Source organism: Anopheles maculipalpis, chromosome 3RL (assembly GCF_943734695.1).
Source record: "Anopheles maculipalpis chromosome 3RL, idAnoMacuDA_375_x, whole genome shotgun sequence".
NCBI classification, from domain to species: Eukaryota; Metazoa; Arthropoda; class Insecta; order Diptera; family Culicidae; genus Anopheles; species Anopheles maculipalpis.
The window spans coordinates 58,413,879-58,433,932 of NC_064872.1; the positions used below are offsets into that span (position 1 = coordinate 58,413,879).

Sequence of the window (20,054 nt, forward strand, 5' to 3'; positions counted from 1 at the left end):
GTATTGGTTCTACAGAATGAATAAAAACATTTGAGGAGACCCAAAGATCCGGCAAAGTCATCCGGTCTTCGTGGACCTTTAATCGATTCCCTTTCGACAAAGGTACATTTCAGTATTGTGTACTAACCGTACACAATACTGAAATGTAGGCTACAGGTTCGATCGAATCTGGGATATTGCTGACCTCTCGAGATTCCAGATTCCAGATCCCGGAGACCTTATGAAGATCTGACCACAAGATAAATCACTTGAAACTACCATCGAAATCAAATTTCAAAATATTAAATTAAGTCTAAGGGCAAACGATACTTTGATGATGGTGCAGCACATTCATTAGATACCCCGTTCGTATGTGATAATAAAAATTACACAAACTATGCTCCTTAGAATGAAAAAAATATCGAAGACGAAAAATAAAAATCAAAATATCACTTATGGGTTTAATCTACAAATAGTGTATCAAAGTATCAAAAATAAATTAAACCAAAACTGTTAATTAAACCAAAAATAAATTAACAACAAAACTATCGACACAATTAGCATACATTTAAAATATACACAATCCACTATTCACTATTACTGAGAAACCCCTGCCGAACAAGATCGTGCGCATGTTTCGGCCGCGATGCTCTCGCTTGCTCTCGCGCGTTTGTGCAACAGAATGAAACGGAAAGCCGGTCCGTTTCGTAGCGCGCGCGACTTGCGTACTCTGGCGTTAACTGCTCGGGGTTTGAAAAATCAGATGATTTTTTGACTTCGCGTAGAACTGGCGCATGCGTGCGTGTCCTAAGCCTTCCGCCGTTCGCGTATACGACGATAACATTAGACCCACCCGTGCGGTACGGAAAAAGTTACTGTTGAAACAAATTGTTCGTTTTGTGGTTTAATATTATGTGGAGTTTGAATGGAAACTAGTGCAACAGTTTTGTGAGTTATAGGCGTGTTTTCTTCTACGTCACGCAATCAACTATACTCCGGTGTTGATGATGGTTACGATCGTGTGAGTTGAGCGTTTGATACTGTGCACAAAGGTGTGAAGTGAAGAAATGCAAATATCCTATGTTATATTATTGTAAAAAGCATCCAAGAGAGGCATGTTTAAGTGAAGCGAAAAGTGCTGGAAAAGTGTTGCATAAGTGTTCAATAAATTATTTGAATTGATAGATAGCGCGCTCAGAGAAGGTTGTGCATTGCCTCAATAAGCCCTTCGGAAAGTAGAATAAACGTGAAAAGTGTCGTACTGTGTGATTTCGGTGTAAGTCCTGAAGAAAGCATTCGTCCTGGATCCCCACGCGAGCAAGCTGAGCGCTATAGTTGGACCCCAAAATGCGCACGTGCTCCCAGTGGAGGACGGGCAGCTAGAGCGGGCTTCCATGAGGTTCTTCCGGAAGAAGATGAGCCTCCTCTATACGGCCACCTACCGGTATAAGCGGGCACTGCAAACAATGGCGGCAGGAGTGTTTCTCATCTACATGACGCTGGTCCTCTACCAGAACGTCTACGGTTACGATGGTGGTGACGGTTCCGAGCCGGATCGTGTCGCTGCTGGTGACAATTTACAGGTGAGCCGCAGTAAAGTAACGTTGGGTTTAACACAAACGGAGACACTACTCGAGGGACAACGACATTCCAAAAAAGGGAGCGAAAAAATCGTCTAACGACGGGAACGGTATCGACAAACGGACTCGGAACTGATAACGGCCCTCTTTTCTCATTGACATATCTGCAACACATTAATTATCCAAAATCAGTTCACGTCGCACGGTGTGTGTGTGTGTGTGCGCATATGTTCGGCCTTCGCACCGCCTTCTCACAATCACCTCCCCTCATCCGATAGTGAGCTGGTGTGCTGCTGTCTAGTTGCGGCTAGACAAGGAAAAATAAAACAAAACACAAAACTCCATTTTTCCAAGTATGGTGGGAACTGAGGGACTAGCTAGCGTTAGCTGGAAATCAATTTCTCAACTCCTCCAAACAGAAAAGCGGTGTGCGTAGTGTTTATCTTTGCCAAAACAACAACAAGAGAAAAAAATAAACTATCAGAAGATGAAGAAAAAACGCAAAGATATACGCCGGGAGAGAAATAGCCAAAAAATGGTAATTTTTTCCTAACCCAATCCGATACTGGGTTGAGGCTTTATCAATCCGTTTTGCCTTAATGTCGAGATGTGAGATGCGCTGACGGGAAACGTGGGATATCGTTTTGGGATGGGAAGTCTAGATAGTGACGCACTGTTGAGATGAGGATCACATGGCGTGGCTCAGCCAAACGGCTGATGTGAGTTGTGAAAAAGTTTTCATATTTATAGATAGTTATTCTAGTTCAGTCGAAGGGTTTTCTATATTTTTATGCTGAATTTGCTTTTTAAACAGTCAATTTGGTGGATAGTTTCTTTGTTACAGAGTGATCTACAAGACTTATCACTTTTAAGCGTGATCTAAAGATATCTGAATACCATAATCTTGCCAAACTTTAGTTTGTTTCCTCACGACTTTGAAGAGGTCTTCCAAAAATGGAAGATTATTCTACAGCTCTTTAGAGGTAAATTTGGATATTTATACTCCAAAGGCAAAAGATGCAAGTTTTTTGAAGTCTTGTTTTGTGAGTCAAGCGGAATAAAAAAAAATCTTCTATTTCTAATTAGTTGGAGCTCCTAATATAGAGATTCTAAATCCTAAAATTAAGGATCGCCTGCTTTTTTTCACACATATGTTATGTTCAATATGTTTTCAAATCTCGTTTGAACTGTGTCTACAGGAACAATAGTAAGATACTGACTTTGTAGTTATGGATGACTGATGCCCCAAATGGTCCCAGTCGTTGACTACGTCACACATCACCCGGTGATTTTTCCCATTCAGTATTGATGTGGATGCTTCTGTTGTTGCTCTGCATAAAATCCAATTTAATTGTAAAAATGTTTTTAGATTCATAAAGAACGTCCTACTTGTATTGCTTTGAAAAAATTCTAATAAAGATTTAACTGTTTCTTATATTTCTTTCTAAATTTTAGGATTCTTCACCAAATTAAACATACTAAACGTTAATCTATAGAGCTATTCTAAATGACCTAGAATCATATTCCAGTGATTGTACTGTCAATGATCACTTCAAAATAAAGCGTTACTCTTGTTACTCAGTTCTGATCATACCGTAGGTAACGCCATTCGATATTTTCTTGTAATGAAATATTAAAATTTTCTCAATGATTTTGAGTAAAAAATGATTTACAATAAAATCCGATAATGATGCCGGCAGATCCTATAAGCTCTCTTTTTAGTCTGATTTGTATCTTAAAACAGCAAAGCCTGTAAAGCCTCTTCGCACATAACGTTATAAAAGACTTAAACATTTACATCGAACTCCTAAATGAAAGTTTAGGAAGCTAAAAATATTATAATAAATAATGTAATTAAATACAAATAGAGGAAACAGTTAAAATACATTTATAAAGACAATAATGAACCTAGGCTTAAATAAAAAAAGACACATTCTTTTCAAAAGTGAACATTATGGACTTCTGCACATGAGAATTCCATACACTGAAATTGATAATTCCCAGAAAGACTTTACGCCTTCCACCTCACTAATACGGATTATATTATTGCCCTCCCATGCTCTTGCCTAATCATATAGTTCAAATATACAGTCATGAGAATTTGGTAAACTTATAGCAGACTTAGCAAGACACACACAAAAAAACACCTACCAAATCCCAGACGATATTAATAAGGATAATAATATTTATCGAGTTGCACACACTCTTTCATTTGCATCGATCTTGTGCATCGATCGATGTTCACAGTCGATGCCCTCCCGATACACCGGACTGTACAGATGATGCCTTAAAAATAAAAACAACAACGTTAAAACTTCACGAAACAATTCACCTTCAACTTCTCCTTCCGACGGAGATGTTTTTTTTTTCTTTCTGCACCGCGGCATGTTTCCCGAGGTCGCGAGTCGCACCAGAAACGAAGATATCAAACACCTGCCGCAGAAAAAAGGGCAGGCACGTCGTGAGACGTGTCTCCTTCTTCGGCTCCTCCTCACACCAAGCCTTCTACCAGCCGATGCATAGAAGAAGGTCGGCAAACGGACTACGAAAAAAAAAATCGGAGGAAGAGCTAGCTAAGGCAGAGATAAGACGGCATGAATTGGCCTCCACACCAGCAACAAAACCACCATCTGCCCTAGTGGATTTCTGCTTTGTACCGTGGCCTGAGCGAGCTGTGTGCGAACGAGTTCTGTGGGCTCGCTCTATCCTACCGGAGCATCTTCTTTCATCGAATGTCGATCGTTCGACGCCGTTGAAAGGTTTAGGGCAGTGGTGAAGGCATGATCAAATTGAGCGACCCGAGCTACTCACTCTCCCCCCCCCCCCCCCCCCCCCTAAAAGATCAGCCTTTTTTATGAGATTTAAGCAGAAGGAAAATAACTGGAACAGCATATCTCACGCGGGGGTTTGGAGTTCTTTTCGTTGGTCCTCACACGGTGAGCGGTGGAGCTCTACCTTATGCTCCCTATGAGTCTTCGCTTTTGCGTTGGAACCATCTTCTGGATGTGCAATTTATTACTTCACTCTTTTGGAACGCGTTTTCGACTCGGTTCTACTGCGTGGAGTGTTCGTTGGTTCGGTTTGTAGCTGTTGTTCGGCAGCCGGATCGATCACCTTTGCCGGTGGATCGTACCCAGTGAGGTTTTTCGGGGTCGATTGTGAACGTGTTATTATTACCTATGCTGCACCATGTTGCACCGGCAGAGTCCAACCGTACGCTGATTATGTTGTGATAAAGCAGTCCTTCCCCCAAGTGTAGTTGTAGACAGGGACCTGTTCGTTTTTTTTTCTCCGTCTTTTTTCGCCCAGTGCATACCCGATGGAAACCCCATCATCAGCATCAACCATCATCAGGTTGATCGTCTGATCTTTGTCGGTCGGTAGGACTCTTTCGGCGGTTAGTTTATGTGTCTGATATTGGCGTTAATTTTTCTAGTATTATTTTCACCAACAAATTTACAACTTCCTTCTCTTATTTTCTTTTACTTTGTTTATGAAATTGGAAAAGTATTTAATTTAAAAAATTATAAAATACCAAAAAATGAATCCACAAAACACAAATGTTTCAACTCGTTTGCCAACTGTGTGCGATTGTATCACCCACAAATGCATCGTGCGTCAGTGCATACAGTGGGAAAAGCCTGTTAACCACCTGTCATCTTTTGGACCAAACCACACATCGGGAGCCCTGTGCTGCACACGCTGCAAAGCGAAAGCATCCAAGAGATGCCCCGAACTCCGAATGTGCAAACTGGTGTGTCAGTCGGTTAAAAATGCACCAGTTTGGAGCACTGCAACTACCATTGCACGGACGAAGATCGGTGAGAGTTGTATGTAACGAGATGCACCGACATCATGGACACCACTTCTGCACCGTCAAACCCATCATCCGTCGTTCTTGTTGCTGCTGTGCAAGATGGATGGCCCGGTTTTTGTGTTTTTTCGATACTCCTTCGTACCGAGGCAAGTGCTCCTTCATACAAGTAGCTCATTAAACGTCATCGATGAGAAACGGGCTCGGAAGGGTGGGGAAAAACTTAAGGGTAAAAGGGTATGAAATCGAACTCTATAGCAAAGGGAAACTGATGCCAAAAAGTAAACTGGTTTTTTCTGTACCTTAGTGTTTGTGTGTATTTGGTAGTTCGGTGCAGATGCGCTTTCGATTTTCTGACTTGTTATGGGAAGCAGCGATGTCTGTTTTTCTTTTGGAATGAAGATGCATTTCGTTCGTCTTCAAATATAGTATTTTTGCTGGGAACATTTCTCGATTTGATAGTTTTGGAACATAAATTTTGTATGACAAAAACGAAATTAATTAGCTAGTTTAGGTTTACAATAACATGCCCGTCATTTATTCTTCGTGATTGGCAACGAATGGATATGGTACCAAGACACAAGAATATGTAATATTTTATCATGAGGCAATTCAAATTGGAAAATAAGTTTAAAGAAGTAGTAGTACAAGGTTTTCATGGTCGGAACGAACAGTCAAAATATTAACACATTTGTAAAAATGGGTTCAAATATGGTTTTTGTAAAGGAAATCGTTTTTGTTTGGCCTCACACATATTATCGAAGTGACAACGACTCCGTCCTTTGCGCGGAAGGACGGTTCAAATTTTATTCGGGCTCGGAACCATTTCTCATAGTGAGGACTGACTATCCAACTACGTGGCATCAGCAAGTCTAATAAGCCATTCGTTCATTTATTTCACTAACTATTTAAAGCTACTTTTCTATACTGTACCACGATGAAATTATGAGGCTTTAAAACACATGTTCGAAATAGCTCGTCTTTGAAATTGAAATTCAATACAACTGTCATTTACAACATGCCTCCAAATCCGCACAATTTGCCCAACAATATTCCTTCTTTTCTTATCTAAAGGCTAGTCGTTTGCTTTCAACCAAACCGATGCTGATCGAATCTCTTTCTTTAGACAAAATTGATTTTACTTCACCTTTTCGAATCGTCCCACATGCAATGGCTTTTTGCAAATGGGATGCAACAGTTCAATTAGAGCACCCTCGGCGATAATGAAGTCTTCCCGCTGAGGTGATCGAGTCATGCCGCCCGACAAGGCTACAGGGGGAGTGAGATTTTGTTAATTTTCACCGCACCTTTTCATTCCATTGTTGCACAACAACACGTAATGGGTTTGTTATTTTTTATTTAATTTGGAACGAAATTGTTTACTTTTTTTTTTGCTATAAGATCTTTGGAAATGATTTATCAATCAACCTACAGCGGCAGGAGGCAGAACTCATTAAGCTGGGGTGCAACATTGTCTCCTGTTTTGGCCTTATGACTCACTCTGAATTTTTTTTTTTTTTTTTTTTTTATTCATAAGGGACGGCCAGGCCGTATTGCTAACTCACTCTGAATTGAGCAAGCTGAAAGTTAACCATAATCGTTAAGATACTGCTGTTAATGTACTATACAATCAAGCACTACAAACAAACAGCCCTTAATACCGCTGCACACATCAGCCACAGGTGATGATGCTGTTGCTGTTCCAAGCACCAAACAGTGAGTCCCACAATTTCAAAAAATTTCGAATAATCAAAAAACGGTTCTTCAAACAATGTGCGCTGTCGGAATCGCAACACGCCGAAAATCCAAACCACTCAAATGGAAAGCTAAACAAAAACAATGGTCAACACAAATAGCTTGATCAAATATTGATGTTTGCATCGAACAAGCATCACCAGCAGAAGCAATAGCACCGGCAGCAGCGGAAGCAGCAGGTGACGCGGTGAAGCATTTATAATCACGCCAACGCCAAAACTCTGATGGTACTCTGGTGACTTGAGCGCACCCGAAGCCAGGAACCTTCGTGAATGGAAAGTAAAACAAAAGCTTCAAGACAAAATTCGGCGATACAGGAAAAAAAAACCATTAGAACGGATCGAATTTGCTCCGCAGACGTCGCGTTTTGCTTTAAATGTCATTCTTGTTCAGGGGTTCGGACGCTGTAAAGACAACAGCCAACGACACTTTAACAGAAGTGGACAGTGTTACGCAGAATGAATGCGTAAGCTGTCGTCTAAGAAGGGAAGCACGTGTACACCAGCCTAAGATTCATTTGCAAAAAGGTTTGAAGCTATCTGCTCACGACAATCGAGCAGTTCGCTCGTCTATGAAGCTATCTTTAGATAGTAAAAAAAAAAAAACTACTTCAACATTAAACCAACCGAACTGTCATGAACTTCATGCTTTGCTGCTTCGGCCGCTGCGAAGAACATATGCTGGTAGCTATGCATAGACAATGGTGCGAAGTAAAGCATGGAAAAATGCGCAATGCAAGAAAAAGGGAAGGAAACATCCCAACAACAACAAGAAACCACAAACTTCACATATTCTTCAACCAACAAAGCAAACACGCGCATATCGGGGCTAATAATCGGCCCCATATCAAATGCTGCCGTTCTCTGTGCTCGAGCCTCCCAGAACTAAAACCACAATGATAAATTGAGCTAATGGAGTTACTACTGCGGGCACTCCAACATGTCCAACAAAAATAAAAATAAAACACAAAACCTCAAACAAATGAAAAGCAACTGCAAAACGAACACCATTTGCCAATTGCAAAAAAAAACAAGAAAACGCCCGATGAAGTGAAGCCTCCTTTCGGGAAAAAGGGTTTCGCTCTCGTTGTTTTAATAGCGCATTTAATAAGCAATCCAAAAATAAAAACAGTGATGACGCCCGAAGAGATGGGAATATAACAAGCACAAAAAAAACCAGTTCCACCATTTTCTTAGAACACGCAATGTGTGTAATTTTCACCAGTGCAATTCAGCCAGTTTTGAGGTTTTAAATAAATGATCGTTTTCGAAAATAATAACAACACTAACGCATGCAGACAAATTTCCTTTTGCTGCTGAGTTTTGCAGCAGTAATAAATTCCCCTTAAGCAGCTTGACGGAATGGTTCCGAACTACTTCTCCAGAGCTTTTACCGAGCAGGAATTCAACCTGTCCTCGCGGTGCTGAGCAAATCGAACGCTAATCGATCGAGCGTTTGAAAGAACCTTAAAGACACGCTTAAGACTGCAGCTTAACAATGCGTTCGAATTTTACGCTCCTCAAACGGTGTGTTGACCTGCCCGAAAGCTACCAAACAATTTGCCTTTTTTCCACTCTTAAGGCACGTTTCACCCGTTGCCCAAGATGTGTACGTACGGGTGATATCAACCAAGCAACACGCAAACACTCTCAAAAGCGTTTAAATCCAGCTCAAAGCATAGAAAGTCGAAAGAAACTGCCGGGCAGCAAGAGGTAACGCTTTCCTCCGGGAGCGCACCATTTTTCCGTTTTACCTCGCACGCAATCCTGTCTCGCTTGCACACAGACCTGAACTGGCAACGCCATCGCTTGTGGATCATTTGTGATTCTGATTGGAAAATTAGCGGAAGCTTTTAAGGCATCGCGATGGCCGGTACGATGGCCCGAGTGAGGGGATGGAGGCGATGATCGCACGCGCGTACACCACCGATACGGACCATCATCAAAGCTCGGCCAACTTGGTGGTTGGAGTTGGCGCGAATGGATCAGAAGCCGACAAAACAGTGAGGCTAAACGAGCGATATATGCCTTTTTTACCAATCCGACCGGATGTGACCGGAGGATCATGTGTGTGTGTGTGTATGCATGTTTAGAAGGCCCAGAAGCCTAACGAGACGCTGAAAGACATCGGATCGGATAGGGAACGCATTAAAGTTCGATTGATTTCGCTGACTAATCGATTGTGAAGCGATTGTGCTGCTTATGTGCTGCGTGTTTTGCTCTGGTTTAAAGTTACTTAGCGGGAGTTTATTGAACTGTTGGACTGTGAGTTCTTGAAAAAAATGTTCTTTTAGATCGTTAGAAGCAGGACACAGGTTTAGATGAAAAGATTTTAAATAAGAACAGCATGGTATTTATACATCTATTTTTAATTTTAAAACCTAAATTACTACACGATGACTTAATAAGCAACAATATAATGCTTGGAAACAGATGCTTCTATACCAGAAGCTTGTAGAACATCTCTTGTAAGTGAGGAATTTCTCAATAATTTGAGTGATAAATGTTTTTAACGCTATTGACTGCCAAGAGAGAATGCATATTATAACATGGGAGAGGAATGTGATTTTTTGAAGATTTGAACTCAAATTATTGAAAAGGTAGCACATGTGGTTCCGAGTTTCTTAAAAAAAGAATCTAAAATCTAAAGAACGAACTTGTACTCAATTTACAAATAAGTTAAGGTCATAGTATTAAGCCATATTTATTAATTATAAATAATTGCTCATAATTAAAAGAGTTGTAAATCTTTCAAAGCAATTTCGTAAATAAATCCTTCATATCTTTATCAATCACAAGTTCTTAGAAAGATATCCAATGTTTGATCTTCAAAAACTTCATTTTTAAGAGACTCGTCCTTAACTGCACTTCTGATAACGTAAAGCAGACAGCAAACACGGCAGAGATCCAATAACAACTCGTTACAGATTACCTCTCGAAAGACGCATTCACATGTCATGTATCTGATGGTCTTGAAGCGTACGCTACCCTTCTAACATCCACAAGCTATTCCCAACAAGTGTGACAAGCGTCCGTTAAAATGTGTGTACAAATTCCGGAGAAATTCTCCGCACACCGGGAAGCCCTGGCCCAATCAAAACGGAACCTGCTCCGACATGATCATTTGTTTATGATTACAAGAACATTGCACTCGCCATGCTGGCTTTTCCACCCGGTTTGCTCATCCTGACCCACGTACCGGGAGAAAACAATCCCGGTACAATGGACACTACGTTCTAAATCTGATTTTATTACACTCTTTTCCTGTAAGAAGAAAAAAACATACAAAAAAACACACAACCACGCGAGCAGAAAGCGAGCTTCGCCCTTTTCGGTTCAACACATCAACGGGTTCATTTGTTTCAGGTCTTTTTTTATGAGCTTCACATTATGACACCCGTGTGTGTGTGCGTGAAGCTTGGTTGGAGGGCAAGGGAGGATAAACAACAAACAAACAATATGGGATGAACTTGCCCAGGGTCGGTTTGCTAGACCGACCGCGTGAACGCACTTCAATTAGATCAACGAACGAACCGTGACGAAGACACATAAATACACGCAGCCTACCAACATAACACACACACACACACACCCGTACGATAAATATGGACCGATGGTCTGGGAGGTCTTAAAGTATGCTTAAGAATCACCCCCTTCCCGTCGGGGCATATCCCGAAGTTGCTGTCATTTTCCTGTTATCGTAAAACAAACGATTTCTACTGACGGCAAGCGACGAACCTCCTTTCTTTTCTACGGATGGCTAATAACATTGCCCCTTTGTTTTACTGATTCCCCGCGTATGCTCTTCTAACTTCACTCTTCACCACTTCACATGTGCATTGTCTCGAAGCTACCGGTTGCTCTGCATTTTAATAGAAAACAGTCCTCCCGGGAAGTGGTCTTAGCGCCCGGAGCGAGCGTAAAGCAATTGAAATTTATTCGAATTTAATCAGTGCAAATGACGCGAAAGCTACGGGTCTTATTTGTACTGTATTGATGTTGATGTCGGGCGAAGAAAAGCATGTGGTAATGGTTACAACGCTTAGCTAACCATGACTACCGTGGGAATTGACCAGTTGTGCTAGTTCTAGTTCAACTCGTCCAAGCGAGTACAGATTTAATACCTAGAAGTTTTCGTTTTTTTGTTGTTGCTTCTTTATCGCCATCGCACGCAAATTTTTCTTGGCTTGTGCAAGTGGCCGTGCCAAGTCTTGATTGAATCCATTGGTCAAACATTGGGCTCCGTCAATATTGACCTCGAAAAATAATATCCCAACTTCCCGACGACCTGGATAAGATAAGGGTAGATTGTAACTTCAAACGGACATATCAGTTCCGGTGATTTGTCGGCTTTCGTTTCTACTTTTCCCGAGACTTTTTTTAGCTGCATTTTAACTTGTTGTAGTTTGTGTTCCTACATCAGTCGGTGAAGGTGAAAGAGGTTTGTGTGCTTTAGGTTAGGTGCGCATCTTCCGAACCGGATATTTTGCAACGAAGAAAGACGTGTTCAGGTTGATAGTGCGGGCTTTTGTTTGCTTGTCAAACTCCACAAACAAGATTAAATAAAGCAGATATAATTTATGTTTTTTTACAAGCGGAAGACGTGAGATTTATCATGTGCGCTCTATTCTGATACAAAACTAGAGAACACCATCTGGAGTTCAGCAGTTAGTCACAGTCACAAACTTAGTAAATAAATTATTATCCATTGCTACATTTTTGCAAAGCTTCCAAGGTATTTCAGAACTATTACTTCCAACTTCCAAAGGCGCCATTCTTTCCAACCACCTGACACAGTGGGACGTCACTAAGTCGTGGCATTCACCTTCCGCTGCTTAACACCACATGTCGAACGATGCTATCCGTATGAGTGCCCGCAGTTTGCAAACATGTACACCGATCACCAAGAATGCCCTCGAAAACGGTTCGCCTAACACGATCTGTTTGCATACATTCGTGACAGTTTTTCTCCGCTGGAGATATGCTTTTCCGGTCCCTGTTTCTTGTCCATGTACACGCTGGAAGTAACCAGATGCTGCAGATTGCTTGCTAGTGCACCTGCTGTGCGACAGTTTAGCCTTAGAATACCCGTTTTGCATACCGACCTGGGCAATGTTTTGCAGAGACGTAGAATTCACCTCAGGAGATCTAGTTATCTGACATTGCTACCGCAAAATCACGATCACGATCTTCGGACTTAATGTCCTATACAATGTCATGCAATTGAGGTTACGCCGTTCGGGAGTTGTGCACATGTCCGCATCTTCGAAAACCGAATGTGTCTGCCTCTGACTAATACATTATCTCGTGAGCTTGAAGGTTGACAGTTGAACGACATTTAATTTGCTTTAAACCTTCTCCTCTCACACGATTAAGACAATTGATCGTTTAAAGGAAAAACATCTAATGGAAATTTTCTCTCCTCCTTTTCCATTTTCAGGATCTTCAACCGTTCGGTGCTATGATGGCGCTTGGTGGTGGAGTTGGTGGTGTTATTGGTGGTAGTGGTGGTGGAGGTGGTTTTCCCACCCCAGCCACTGGCATACCGTTGGATCTCGTTGACGCGAGTGTAGTGATAGCGAAGCGCGATAACTCTGCACCGTTCGCGCGTGCAGACAGTGATAATAAGCTACTAGTGCGTGCGGATGCGAATAAATTAGTGACCGGTCCCGGTGATGATCCACGGCGTCGGACACTCGATGGGCCGCACCGGATACCGCCACCACCGGCAGTCACCGGCACACCCAAACCACCCACCACCGAGCTGGACGATCTGCTAATCAGTGTGAAAACGACCAAAAGCTACCACGACACGCGGCTCGAGATGATCATCAAGACGTGGTACCAGCTGGCCAAGGAACAGGTAAGGAACGACAAACCACAAACAAACTGCCTTCCGTGTGGTCACACCGCGCGCTATTTAATTATTATTCCAATACCGTTCGATGGCGGATGAACGGCCAGCCGCAGTCTGGCTTTGTTCTTGTGCCGACCGCAACCAGCACAGCCAGCGCCGTAAATGGGAGTCCGACTTGATAGGCGTTTGCAGACGAAAAGTTACTCTCTATGCGGTGCAACAAACTTCCGTTTTTCTTTCCACTGTTGCAAACTACTGACGATTGGGTTGATACAGTGAGAAAAATTACTATAGGCGAATATTCCTTTGCTTTGTAAAATTATAAATGAGACACCAGTCAAATTGTAGAACTTTGTAGAAAGCTTCGTCTAAACATTCTTTCGCTTATAAGTTATGACATGAAATTGATGATGATGATGATGATAAGTCCCACCCCTTACCCCAAAACAGGTTTGAGAAGGACGAAACTATCTTTAAGATGTTTAAACTCTAATACAGACTGCATGAAAAACGGTAGAATCCACGGACATCCCTTGAATGTCCACTTATACGCGCGCGTGTCTCAAACTATGTTGTCTTATTCAATCATTAAATTTCAAATTCATTAAATTAATTGAAAAAGGAATTAATTATCTTTAATTTCTTCTGCTGATGGATTAATTTTACTATTTACTGTACTATCCAGTATTGTTTCTTAGTGAATTTACTTAATTCTAGTAAAATGGTATTTTGTGCCTTTCCTATCATATGAAGATCATCTACATGCAGGACTTCTCACAGCTCTCAAACTGTTCTACTTCGACGTTATGAGTTCTTAAGAAGATTAAGTTGATAACTTACAAATCAACTTGGCTTTCTGACTCCTATATTGCTCGAAAAACAGACACTTAATTCTTTGTTTCTTTGAAGTTCGAATTGATCGTTTTTTTTTTGTTTCGAATTTCTAGAATTTGATTTGGTTTGAGATTTTGATAGAATTGCTGAGTACTGAGCAAGAATTTTGCCATTATAATACGAAGTTTATAATTTATAATTTTTTTTTAAATATTTTTGTTGCGCTAATATTATCTGCAACCACTGTAGCTGATTTTCTGCACAGAAAAATACTTCCCAGCTTATCTATCTTACACTTATTGTAGAACTTACTCCTCATTACTAAAGCTACTTCACACGGAAGATATTCTTAAGCAAGAAAAGGCACAAAACTAAAACGCTGTAAAATAAAGGCACCACCAGCGCCAGCCAGCTTTGATGCCAGTGACGAACGGCAATTGTTCTGCATGACGAAGCGTAAACTTTATAAAACCGCACACACACACACGCATTCAGACCCGGGGTGACTTGCCTTTAAGCAAGTCCGCTTTTTTTCCACCCCAAACTGCACACGGGTCTGCATAAGTTTGCATTCAGCATAAAGCGTATTAAGAAACCTTGCACGTTTGTGCGCCTAGCCGAGGAAAAGGAAAAACTTTTCTTTGTCCACAATAGGTGCGCTTGCAGCACGCCGCCTCTAACTTCTGAGGGCTATGTAATTATTTCTTGTGAAGTGTAAAATGATAACTTATTCAGGTGATAAGAAAACAATGAACGGGATGGGGTCGTTTTGTTTGTCTTCGAAGTAGGTATAGGATGGGACGTAATCGGGCATAATTTGAAGTCGTATTAGGTGCTGTTTTCTTTCTTCTTTCTGTTCATCCCTCAAAGAAAGCTGTTGCTCAACAGCTGGGCTGTTAATTAAAGGCCGGCTTAGGTTTCAACTTTTACTAAGCCATTTAAATTGACCCAGAAGCCAATCCGGGAAACAAAAATCTCTTAAATGATTTGTTTTTCTTACTTCCTTCCAAACGCCAGCCAACTTGCAAAAGAAGGGTTTCGAGGACTGTCGAGTGGAAAATGGGGACTCTTCGAAAGTGATTTTTCCTTTTTTCTAGCTTCCGAACACATTATCCTTTCCTTCTCACTTGATGCCACTCACTGATGGTTGTGTGGCTTATACTTGCTAGCAGTGAAAGAAAAACCAAAATAAAAGGCAAAACCAAAATTTAAAACCAACGGATTAGAGGCAGGTAATTGAAGTGCAAAATGAGACGTTCTTGAATCACGGGATTTTCATAGGACCGACATCCCAACCAGCTACTGCCTCACAGTTTCTTCCCTCTTCCCGAAATAAAGGGCTTCGATGCTTCTTTCGGATTATGGTGCGCTTGTGGTCGATGTAGGCATTAATTAAAAGCGACAAGAGGGCCGCAAGAAGAACGAACCTGAGAACCGAAAGGGATTGATATAAGAAAAATTAAAACTACCAACTTAATTACTGCCACGCGCGTTTCCGTACAGTGGTTGGGCTGCATGGGCGGACAGGAGCGAGTACCACCGGAATGAAAGGAAGATTGGGATAAAGGAGACAAGGATTTATGAAAGCATTTGCTTGTCCTGCAGCTGCAAGCGGAGTTTTCTTGATAAGATGCAGATATCGTATAGCAAACTGGAAGAGTTTTGTTGTTTGATTATTTATTTTTTTGAGTTTTGAGAGCCTTTTGTCATAATTTAAAAGAAAACGTTTACAAAAGAAACAACTTAATAAGTTGATGCGACTTTAATAAAATCAACAAACATTGTCGATGTTAATAAACTTGTGTAAAATCAAGCAAAAAGCTCAATACTTTCATCAAACAATCAAGGTACTCTTCATGTTGTGATGGCTAAATAAAAACGATCCAGTTGATTGTAGGAAAAAACCACACATAATATGACAATCCTGACTGCACTACATCGTTGCAGAACAGCAAACCAAGCCAGAGACGGTTGCATCGCCAAAGCTGCATCGTCATTCGGTTGCAATTAAGATGTGTTTCGTTTTTTTTTTTTTTGCTTCATCAATTCTCAACTCGTTTGCTCTCGTTTCCCATTTGCAACAATGATGCAAAGTTTTTCCCCAACGTATTGTTTGATAAGTTGATTTGTTTGTTTATTCTGCGAGCATCCGTTCGTTCAATTTTCACACCCGCAAACTTGTGCTAGCTGTCGATTGATATGGCTGGCGCAAGATCTTCATTAGCAAACGTGTGTCATCTTATCGCTAGTCTGTTGTATTTTGATCTGGTTTCAACATTGTATAGAAATGGCAGTTCTTTGCGTATGTGAAAAAAAAAACATTGTATTCCTTACTAAAATACTTCTTTTTGTACTTCTCTTGGTTTTTCTATGTATTGCTTACTTTTCCGCTAAAACATGGTTTTGTTTTTCATTTTTCTGATTAATTTGTGTGCTCCTTTACACACGCTTAATTAGATCTAATTTTCCATTCACCGCTTTTAAGCAATTTATCAGCCAGTCAATCAAGGTGCATGTTTTACATACCATCATGGCATGTTGACGGGTTTTTAATTGTATAGAAACCCAGTACGTTGCCGAGAGTAGGCATAAAAAAATCTAAACCATATCAAAGAGTCACATGTACGACGCAATCTTCAACAAACAAACGGAAAATGATCGATTAGGAAGGAAGGTTTTCGGTGCAGGTCGTACGGAAACCAGTTCGCGATGGAAATGTCATCCAGCGACTAGACCGCGTGTTGACCGTTGACGTCTAATCAAATCAATCCCTTCCACCGGTTTCCGATTCCTCACGCCATTACGGTGCGATCGAAGCAGTGGGAATTTCGATGTTCGACGTAGCACCTGCGTCCGCTAAAAGACCAGACCGGGGGCTAGCCACCTCGTTAATCCTCACTTGCCGCATGATCGATCAAATTCGTTTTGACAACTGAGGGTCACCGCTGGGATGTGAGCGCACGACACAATGTACCAACTGACGTTTCCCGGTGCTCACCGCAACGCTGCAACATTCTTGTCTTTCGAGTCTTCCGATTCGGAAATTATCGATTCCTTCTCGCAACCGGTGAGACTGATGGACGCAAATATTAAATGAGAAATAGTGTACGAACCATAAGATTTCGTCTTCGGTATCTTCGGTATGGTGGTGATATCTTACCACTAGCCCGAAGATCCACATCAATCGAATTGATCTTATTGCAATCGATTTCCACCCTACCGAGGGGGGAGATTTAAAGTTGCTGCCCCCTGTTGAGCTTGCACGGTGAATCAATTAGTTACATTGTTCCAGCAGGAAAGCCTCCGGTAATACTAGCGATTGGTTTCCGATCTCCAGCTGGTTTCAATTTCATCACCTCGGTTGGGAAGGAAAATAAATTGCATTCTGCTCCGCCGAAGACTTCATTTCATTATCGATCAACCCCGTTTTTTACCGTGACCTTCGGATTGAGCCAATGAGCGCAAAGGCACACGAATCGAACGGTTGCGACCGGTGCATCCTAGACGAATCGATAATGATGATCGTATCGAACCGCAACAGGTACGCTTTTGGAGTTGAGATGATTTATTGGAATCGAGTGAGATTGCATCGTGTGAGAATTTCTCATTCAACCAGGGAGGGTTGGTTGGTTGGGGGAAGAAAAATTTTACCTCAGGAGCATGTCAAGTGTAACGTCATGAATGAAATGCAGTATCTTGAATATCTTGAAAAAGGGATCACAAAGCTCGTCAAAAGAAGAAGTTTCAAAATCATATCCCAAATAATCATAACCAATAATGCGTCTACCTGCACCGACCCATAAATCTATCCCTAATGCACCCTAAACAGGGCTCTGGAAGGTCATTGAACGTGATGCTCAACCAAGATCCCCGGCTTACCAATGTAAACATTCACAATGGGATAAGAGACCCTAAAAAATACGGACCCCGGTGGCTCTGTGTGTCTGCCCTAATGTGGCAGATAATAGATGCACGTTGAACGATTTTCGGATATTAATGCCCTCCGAGAGTTGACTGAGGCAACGCAACAGACCCGCAGGACATTGGACAACTTGTCCCTCCTAAGGTCGGAGGGTGTACAGCAATCACCGAATGTGGTTAATGCACGAAATGCTAGATGGATTTATGATTTGTTTGGTTGCAGGCCTTGGTGCCAGTGTAGCTACCGGCAAACGTGTCTCCCTTTAGCCCCGGGAGGAACCCAATACGAGGGAACTGCAGCAATGTATTAATCAACGGCATCGTGGCGATTCAAGTGAAGCGGCTGGGACGAAGCGTAATTGACTGAGGTTGTGGGTACGAAGCGGACAAAGTGTCCAACTAAACTGATTTTAATTTGATGTAATGCTTTGGAGGGGTGCGTGATGACAGTTATTTGAGCTATTTGATTTTTCGAGGGAGAGGTGCCACAAAGCTAATGAAGCTATTAGGCATTAGAAGTCTCGGGGGTGCAATCGCAAAGCAAACAGTGATTTCTTCGCCGGATAAGAGACATAACTGACGTCTGAACAGCTGTTTTCCGCTGATGATAAGAATGGATTACTCCAAAGATATGGATTTCTTTCAACGGTTAAGAATCTCAGATTTATAAAAACTTCATCTTGGTGTTGCTGTTCTGTTTTTGTTTCATGTGTGATGCACAACCATGCATATGTTTTACGCTCGTTCGTCTCAAGCAAACCTTAAATGATGAGATAAAAACCTTGAAAACATCCTTTTATTTTTGATTCCCAGCTGGAGATTTGGGGTTACATTAGGGAGATTCTTCCAAAAATGCATATATTAAGGAACGATTTGGTTCCACAAAAATTTGAAGGCGTAACCGTACCGTTTCATCGGCAAAATACCGAAAAATCTTTCCTTTTTTTGAAGCTAAAAAAGCGAATTTGTAGATGCATGCGATTTAGCTCATCCCGCAACGATGCTAAGCAAGCTGGAGCAATATTCTAGTTTCAGGTTTTTGGTGCCTCCAGCGATGGAAGCAACAGACGCACAAGGCCGTTCCGTTTTGTGTATGGCAAGAAGCGCATAGAAGGATGTGAAAAATAGCTCACGGGGGCTACCATCTCCAGCCGCAAACAGTGGTCCAGCATTAGAACTTGCCTGCAAAACGCTGTCTCTGCTGATGCTGCTGGAGCCGTTGCATATTACATCCTATTATGCTGGCGCTCACTGACAGTCTCTTCTGTCTGCTTGCTTTGGCACACAAACGCAAACACACATGTTGCATGTGTATTATGTTTTGCATTTTATGCTTTGTGCGCCATTTTTTGTTCTCCTTTTGTCTTTTTTTTCTACATCCACAGTCCACGGCATACACACGGACACGTACGGTCGTCTATTTGTTGCACTCGATTATTATGAGCTGCGCATGGAAGGATAAACATGAGCGAAATGGGGCCACTTTACAGTGGAAGAAGCTGGTGGAAGAATATTTCTAAGGAAGCGAAAAACAAAAACGAAACTAAACCACCATAGAAACGGAACTTGAAGGCAACACACTCTCAAGCAGCAAGAAATGGAACCGTGAACTACAAGGAACGAGACAAGAAGCGCGTTTAAACAACAACAAAAAAGCATAAAACAAGCGACGAAAAGATACGGGTCATTTCATTTTCTTCTTCTATACATATCTTTTTTCAGCCCTTTTTGTGCGTCCTCAAGGTTCTGTCTCGGTTCGGCCAAGTGCATCACCAAAACAGTTTTTTTTTTTTGCTGCTCTAAGCGTGTATATTCCATTTCCATCCCCCGGCTCTGCCAAGCTCGGTACGGAAGGAATGAAATGCATTTTATGCCTTCATTAAATTGCAAATGTACACACATTAAGCGGCCACAAGGAATTGTGCGCGAAAAGCGGACAAACTTAGGCACGGACCGGGCTGTCATCGTTGCTGTGTGCTGGCTGAAATTGTGGCCGAGTTTGGTGGTCACGGTTGACCACCATCGTCGTATCTTCCTTCGTTGATTCATGTCCGAGATCTAGGGAGTAGAAAAAAGTGGATCCCCAACCCTATCTCCCGTCAGTGACAATGGTGACCACAATCCCCTACTCACTAGTCACTGGTTTTTTTTTATTATATTTTCCTGTGGACTATAATCGTCCACATAAGATCATATCTAAAATGCTTTACCGAGCGAAGGTCCCTGCTAAAACTGTAATCTGCATGCAATGGCTACAACCGTGACAGGGGTTCGCCCGAAAGGGAGAAAGATATCATTGGACTATTAATATCGGT

General features: G+C 41.7%; 1 protein-coding gene across 1 annotated transcript in view; it reads left to right on the top strand.

Annotated features, from left to right (window-relative positions):
• Positions 1-1,238: 1,238 nt before the first annotated feature.
• Positions 1,239-20,054, top strand: part of LOC126563642 (fringe glycosyltransferase) — a 118,965-nt gene continuing 100,149 nt past the window's right edge. The window contains exons 1-2 of the mRNA XM_050220287.1: positions 1,239-1,562; positions 12,568-12,990. Coding sequence (XP_050076244.1) covers positions 1,374-1,562; positions 12,568-12,990 — 612 coding nt within the window. The 5' untranslated portion in view covers positions 1,239-1,373. The remainder of the gene's footprint in view (positions 1,563-12,567; positions 12,991-20,054) is intronic.